Source organism: Bidens hawaiensis, unplaced genomic scaffold, assembly GCF_021521415.1.
Source record: "Bidens hawaiensis isolate Kalapana, Puna unplaced genomic scaffold, B.hawaiensis_p1.1 tig00032105_1, whole genome shotgun sequence".
NCBI lineage: Eukaryota > Viridiplantae > Streptophyta > Magnoliopsida > Asterales > Asteraceae > Bidens > Bidens hawaiensis.
In genome coordinates, this window is record NW_027495448.1 from 71,421 (window position 1) to 79,465 (window position 8,045).

Consider the following 8,045-nt stretch of genomic DNA (forward strand, 5'->3'; position numbering starts at 1 on the left):
CACTAGCTTACACCCAGAGTTCAATATGGAATTGTGGTCAACTGTTGCGGTGGGGGGGGGGACGAAAAAACGTTGGCTATACGGGACTAGCAACATCACCGACCCGCATGTCGTGTTGACGGGTGCACCATCAAAGCTGAGTTCCGATTCCTGCCCATCGGCGAGAAGTAATAAGGTTTGTATTCTTTATTAGAAAAAATACATTTAGTGTGCACTTTGTACAACCTGGAACCAGACCAGTTACATATTGGTCGGTCCGGTGTTTGAAATGAGTTTTATGGGACGAGCTTGTGGGTTTCACATGTTTGTTAAACTTCAAATAGTGACCGACAGTTTTTTTTTGCGGTTTATACCGGAAATAAATAGGCTATATAAAACTAGACAAGAATGTAGAATATTATATAATTTATATGAGGTTTAATATTAAACTAAGTAGCTGACTTACAAACACGTCACACATATTTACAAACTAGTAAATATTTTATTTACAAGGTGTTTTTTTTTTTGTACAAAACATTGAGCATTGATATGTTCTTAATAATGATGTTCGACTTTTTAATATAATTACATGTGCAACAGTTGGAGGAAAAAAATAGCTGAGTTGGAAAGGGAAAGTAGCAGAGTTGGAACGAGGAGAAGTAGAAAAATGAGCTATGTTGGAGAAAATTGAAGAAAACGCGAGATTGTTTGCAAAAATAAATGAGATCCTTCAGCTACTGTCACGAAATCAGCTACAAAGCTTTCCACCTACTTAAGATATATGGAAATTTCAGTTTTTATTCTATTACATTTTGGATGATGCGGTCTTGTATTACATTTGGATATTTTATGCTAAATTGGTTTGGATATTTTATGCTAAATTAGTTTGGATATTTTTCTTTATGATGACATTTTATAAAATTTGAATATAATGTTTACATGAAGAAAATAGATAAATATATAAAAAAAAGAAAAGATTTTAAAACAATATATAAAATGCATAGCTAAAACCTTGTATAATCCGTAGCTAAGTCGTGTGAATTTGTGTAGCTACATTTGTAGCAAAAATTAGTTAAAATTCGTAACTAAATTCATAGCAAAAACCATACCAAATTTTGTTAGCTAGATGGTAGCAAAGTCTTTAAAAAAAATTCGTAGCCAAAGTTGTAGCTAAAATTCGGTAGCAAACTCTGTACCTTAAAAAAACGTAGCAAAATTACATAGTTATAACATCGTAGCAAAAATTTTGTAGCTAAAAGTCCGTAGCTAAAAAAACATAGTAAAATTTCGTAACTAATAATTCGTAGCAAAAATTTCTGTAGCAAAATCCGTAGCTAACATAGCTAAAATGACGACGTTTCTTTTGGTAGCTAAGTTCGTAGCAACATTCTGATTCCGTAGCAAAAATACGTAGCAAATAAGTTAGCTACTAGACTTGTAACTACGGACCAAATCCGTAGCAAACACCTGGTTTGCTACGGATTAGCTACAGATTTGGCCGTACCAAATACCTATTTATGTAGTAGTATACAAATAGTTAAGCGATCAAGCAGCTTGTGGAAAACCAAAGTGAGTATGTTAACATATTATTAAATTCACAAATCCAAAGTAAAAAAGAGACAAAAATCAGAATAATTCAAAAAAAATCAGAAATACAAAGTAAAAGAAAACTAATAAAAGTTCCAATACCTGAGGTGATTAGCTATAATACAAAGAATATAGCATACCTTGTGCACAGCCTGTTGATGAACAATTTCGTGTTACTGTGTTTAAAGAAGATAGAAACTAACAATTTAAAGGATTCGTCTTTTATATATTACATAGAAACTGACATCAATTGAAAGGAATCGATCTATAACATACCTCGTGTAGCAGCCTCTTGATGAATAACTGGGATTTCGTGCGCTCGTGTTTAAAGAACATAGAAAGTAACAATTAAAAGGATTTATCTTTCAAATATTAGATAGAAGCTGATATGAATTAAAAGGAATTGATTAGGATTGCACAAATTGAATGGGCATGTTAATAGTCCACTTCAATTAATGGAATCAGTTGATTGTACCTAAAAATATTGATTAAATTCATGTCTCCTTGATGTGTGGGTGAAAAACGCGCTTTAAGTGTTTTATATCATGTGTTTTACTTGTTTATATGTATCGAACATGAGTACTTTGATTGGTTTTATGTTTATAGGTGCTCGTTGCTTAAAGTAACTAATTTGGAGCACTTAGGATGAAAGGAATTGAGTTATGGGCAAAAGGGAAGCAATCGGGGGAGCTCGGAAGTGATTCGTGGGCACTTAAAGTAAAAGGGCATATCCGGGGCTAGAAAATGAGTTATGTAACCCATAATATATGAATTTTAGGTTTGTTGACGAGACGAGCATGAAAATGAAATAAAAACCACCGTAAGGCAAAAGCTCACCACCGTAAGCTACGGTCCCGTCGTAAGCTACGGTGAGCCACCGTAGCTTACGGTTAGCACTGACGAAAAACCGAATTTTCTTGTTTTAAGCCCTGTAAAGCCCTAGAACGATTATTTTTCATACCCTAACATCCTTGGGTGATTTGGGAGCCGTCATACATCATCCTCACACCTACTAATCACCACAGTCATCCATGTTTCATCCTTCCAACCCATAATCGAGCTAATCATGATGCAGAGGCAAGGCTAAACCACTCGTGACCACTTCAGGTGTAGGGTTTGCTTATAAACTAATTATTTTTATGAACATTACATGTATTGGGATTTAGTTTTGATTAATCTTTTGGTTAATTGAATCTATATGTTTATTGGACTGATTGAACAGTTGTGTTTTTGGGACACTCGTTTATCATCACTTATTTGGTTTTTGTTCATCAACATTTAGGATTAAATTCTTATCGTCATTAAACCATTTACTAGTAATAATTGATAGATGTTTAGTTTTATATTAATGAACCGGTAATTAGATAGATCGTGTTCAGTTGTGTCAATTTTTCGGATTAAGTAATCATTGTAACCAAACTACTGTGTCTATAATCATTTATCTATTCTAATAATGAATCATATCTATGTGATTTCTCAATTTGTATAAGTTATTGTCAGTCAGTTTATTGCATTTCCTGAACCTGAAGTGTAGTAACCGTTTTCTTAAATTGTTTTACAATTAAACTAGTTTCCAAATCGCTTGACATTGTTTGTCCGACTAGTTTAATTAATTATTGAATAATGAACTATGGTAGCACTTTTACTGATTTCCTGTGGATTCGACACCTTACTTGTCCTAGCTAGTGAAGGTAATTTTATAAATGCTTTTGATTAACCTTTCGATATCGATCACTCATCTTGACATACGCACACTTTCAGCCAACAATTTTTCCCTAATCCCATTAAATTTCTATTTCCAAAGTTGTCATTCAAGTTCAGAAAGCCCATAGAACAAACCAATTATACCAATCAGAAATCGAAAATCATAAGTGTCGTGGGTGAAACCAATTGACAATAGGAACAATAAAAATTACCCAAACACATACCTATGATCACTGTGCCGATGTTAAACTAGATGAAACATATTTCTATGAACAGGGCTGCTTTAGAATGAACTTTAACGGAAGCATTGAAGGTAGAAACGATGTTACGGTTACAATTGAAGGAAGTTATGACAAGAATTAAAGAATGAATTGAAGGAGCAATCAAACCGGTATGACATTAAAGTTCGCCCAAGGAAAAGAGTTGCCATGATAGTTGTTGTTGGGAATGTGCAAGAGGCGTTTATTAGCAATTAATATACCGGCAAGGAGAGAGAAGGTTGAAGATGAAAGGCTGCCTAGACGTATTATAATGCAATATAGATATATACATAAGTAAATTTCATGGTAACATTTATTTTGAGTAGTCTTGTTATAAGCTCAATCTTTAGACACACTTATAGCATTTTAAACATCTAATTTTTAACTTATTTCATGCATTTATTGTAATCGTACCTCATTATTTGGCAAAACGGAGGAATGCAATCTATTTTGGATTGTTTTTTGAGCCTACAACTATTGCGAGAGACGATAAGCTAAAACCATGGATTTGTATCAAGACGAACCGAGCCGTAAGAATGAGTTATAGGGTTTGGGCCCATACGAATAATCAATTTAATTTTTGAATAAATACTTAAAATGGGGCAGAACTCAGAACTATTTGCGTAGTTGCTAATAGAGATGTACAAAAAAAATCGATTTGGGACCGGTTCATTACAAACCTACCGAACCGGTTTGACAATAGAACCGGTTCACCCAAACTGGCTCCTAGGGCTGTAAGTGAATCGGATGTCCGACTGTCTATTCGGTTGGAAGTTTGTTTATGTTCGCCCGTTTAATAAATGAACCAGGCACGAACAAAAAATTTTTGTTTGGTAAGCTTAATGGCCGAACACAGACAAATGCCGCATTCGCTCAATAGTGTTCGTGAGCGTCCGGTAACGTCCGTCCGATTACGTCCGTTTAATGGTGTTGTTTATGTTGAAATTACTTGAAAAATGAAGAATTTGAAGCTTGTTTTCTTTTGAAAAACTAGAAGTTTGTAGATTTTAAACTCTAAAACATTGTTTTGATTTGATTATGTGTTTAGCTACTATGTTAAGTGTTAAGTATTTTTGAAAATCATATGATGCAATGTTCATTATTTGTTTATGCTAAGTATTTTGATATGTTTATATTTGTTTGTCTATTAACGTTTATTAGTGTTTATTAGTGAATCATTTATAACTGATCTGATACGAATACATCCGAAAAGTGGTGGTCTATCTCATTACAAGTAGTGTCCTATGGAGTTGAAGAACAAAATTTGCCTACAGCCAATAGCTACTATATACTACCACCATAGTTGAAACTTGAAACACATTATATGATTTAGTTGAATGTTACAAAAATTTTCATCGAACAAAATCTTTCTTTATTCTAATAACATTGAACTGAAAATGTTTCACTTTCAGAACTAGTTGAAAATGGCTAAAAAGACAATTGACGATAGACCTTGTTCCTGATAAAACATAACTAGTCATGGGAAAATTCGAAGACAACTTTTAGACATTAACAAACTCGGTCTTCAATTTATTTCAGAATTGTCTTCAACATGTGTATTGTATGCTGTCCATGGGAACTCATTAGTCATCAACACATCCTGGCAAGAAGAATATTGATAGATGAAATCATTGACGAAATTAAAAGGTGACCACAAGTTAATGCCTGATGGTATGATGGTATCGTTATCCGGTATAAATGGCTCGGTCCAGAAATTACCAACCATTTCATCATCGAATGTTTGCGGTGTGAGGTCACTTGAAACTGTGGATTCTATACCACTCGACCAACATGAAAACAATCCTGAGCTTGATGGAGATGATGGTAATTGATCAGAATATAGTAGTTCCGGAAACAATATTCCTCCATCCTCCTGAAGTTTAAGATATGTTTCTTTGACACTATAAACTTTTGGGTTAGCATGATCAGGTTCAAGGATCCCTGCGTGTTCACTTTCGGACACAGTTTGGTCATCCAGAGCTCGTTTCTTCAAATGTGTGTTCCACCGATTTTTTATTTCGTTGTCACTTCTTCCTGGCAACTTTGTAGCGATTGTAGACCATCTGTAGATAAAAGAGTAGAGCATTGGAGTTAAAAATCTGTATGAAATGTACAAAACTAATTATTTTTTTTTTTCCATTAAGAGAGAATCAGCTGAATAGTCATTGCAACACACAACATGTGGTGGTAGAAAACTTAGGTTTCTCAATAAAGACCCAAGTTCAATCCCCACAAACAACACTTTAGAAGGGGTATGGGTGGCTCAATGTAGGAAGACTGAGATCTTTGTGATCTCTAGTTTAGTTCGATCCTAAGGGCGACCGGGTTTTACCACCAGTGGGCCTTCGGGTGAGTGGGTTTTCCTCGGAACTAGAGCTAACTTAGAGGCGATTAAAGGCTCCATATGACTGTGTTGGGCCAGCTGGCGGTGACATTTTGCCATTGAGTCACCCCGCATAGAGTACCTAGGCAATTCTATTTATTGGCCGATCAAATTTCAAATCTTTACCTTCGGGAGAAGATTTAAAATTTGAAAGCTCTCGATCACTCGTTTTTGACATTCAAGCATATGAATGTGTGCCTCAAAACCAGACGCCAGCCAATGGCGAAGAATGTGAGAAACAACCACGTGATCGTTTGTGAAAGGAGAAACACCTGATTGGAGAGTTGGCCTCTATTTTAGGAAAATCACGTTTTTAGGTCACTTACGATGTATCCGAATTGATGTAACGTATCCACCTAAAGTGGAGGCTAAAAACGTAACTTTTAAGTAAAAGAGACTAAAGCGCTTGATTTATCGAAGGGAATAGGGATCTCCCTAATTAAAATGATCGTGTGATAGTTATTTTGAGCCAATTGAAGTGCAACTTCATAGATAGATAGATATATAATTCTTTGTTTGTTTGTTTCCTTTTTTTTTTTAATTTAATCAAATTATCATCTTGATAATTGATTTAAATCAAAGTCAAGTTCACCTAATTTTTCCAATTTTATGATAGAGAGATGATTTAAGCTTACTTGTTTCCAATCTTGTTATGCAAACCTACGATGACATTGTCTTCCTCTTCTGTAAAATTCCCATGTTTCAAGTTTGGGCGGAGATAGTTCATCCATCTCAACCTGCAACTTTTACCGCTTCTAGAAACACCTAAACAGAAAACAATAAGATGAAAATGTCCAAATCCATGCTAAAAAATATGATCCCACATACCAGCAAACTTGGGAAGTAAACTCCAGTTCCAATGGCCGTATCTCTGGATGTAGGCTGCTAACTTGTTATCTTCATCTTCAGTCCATGCTCCTTTTTTCAGTCCATTCTTGTCATAACATGAACTCCTCGCCATCTTTAAGCCTCTCAACTGTACGTGTCTAGATGCCTGTGGCTATAAATACTAAGATCGGTGTTGATCCAAAGTATGCTAGCTCTTATATATACCTGCTGATCTTGCCTTGCAACGTGCTCAAAATGGAAGATTTTGGGATTTTTTATGATCAGGATTAAAAAATGTATTAGAATAACATATATTCCAGATTAAAAACGTGAAACTAACTATTTTTTTATTCAAGAGAGAAAAGAGGGGCCATAAACATGTCAGTTTTTGCATCTTTGATATAATATAAAATTATAAATTAGGGTTTTCTTTTAAGTAACGAAAACATGGTCACTTGACATTAAGGATATCAGGATATGCATGGACGTTAGTCATTGATTTTGCTCAACTTAGAAGTGTATAGTGTATACTCCTCCTGATTCAGTGTCATATGCCCACTGAGTTATCGTGCGAGCAGCATAGTCATTGGGAACTTGTTCTTGGGTCGTTGTGCGAGAAATCAACCAAGTCGATGGACACGCTTACTAGGCAATGTGGGCAGGAGGGGCCTTGGGTGCATATTATCGTTTTATTACCCAAAAACATAGTTTACATAGCATTAATTCGCTTATTTAGATCAAACGAATGTCTCACAATAGGACGGCATAATATATCATACATCAAAATTAGTTACTTGTCTTAACTAACAATTCTTAGGTTATATGTCATCAGGTTAAATCTTCTTCTTGGCCGGTCAGATGTTCATTAATATAAAAGGATTATGTTTGAACTGGTTAGAAAACAATTTATCCATATTTTTTACTTGTGGAGTTGTGGTTCATCAAATATAGCAGGTTTGATATTCAGTTTTGGACAGGTTAGACGTACGTGTATATGAAATTCAGCAACACTAACAAATTTGTTGATGAGACATAACTATACAAATGGTATTTTCTTAATTATTCGGCATGCCATATGTAATCACTAGTGACGAGGTGTCGAGGTATATTTGAAAATCGTTACATATGTTTTTTATATTGGTACCTGTGCGTGCAAGAAAATCTGGAAAATTTTATTTTACTCCGCACATGCTTGCCACCGGCCATGCGCCATGTGCACAGGAGTGCATCCTACTAAATGCCAAGTAAGTTTAATCCCAAATTGGAATATAAAAACGGTCAATCCCGTATGGCCAGTGTACGTA

The 8,045-nt window shown here is 35.0% G+C and overlaps 1 protein-coding gene across 1 annotated transcript; it reads right to left on the reverse strand.

Moving 5' to 3' along the window:
• Positions 1–5,055: 5,055 nt before the first annotated feature.
• Positions 5,056–6,878, reverse strand: LOC143583037 (transcription factor MYB8-like). The gene is made up of 3 exons (XM_077065466.1): positions 6,742–6,878; positions 6,549–6,678; positions 5,056–5,593 (listed from the first exon to the last, which is right to left on the reverse strand). The coding sequence occupies exons 1-3, from the start codon at positions 6,872–6,874 to the stop codon at positions 5,056–5,058; spliced, it is 801 nt and encodes a 266-aa protein (XP_076921581.1). The 5' UTR covers positions 6,875–6,878.
• Positions 6,879–8,045: the final 1,167 nt, after the last annotated feature.

Bases quoted from the DNA above. Each gene is read 5' to 3' on its own strand.
- LOC143583037 (XM_077065466.1), bottom strand. From the start codon at position 6,874: ATGGCGAGGAGTTCATGTTATGACAAGAATGGACTGAAAAAAGGAGCA. The intron at 6,679-6,741 runs GTATGTGGGATC...TTTTCTGTTTAG, and splicing joins TTTACTTCCCAAGTTTGCTG to GTGTTTCTAGAAGCGGTAAA. The intron at 5,594-6,548 runs GTAAGCTTAAAT...TTTTATCTACAG, and splicing joins CATAACAAGATTGGAAACAA to ATGGTCTACAATCGCTACAA.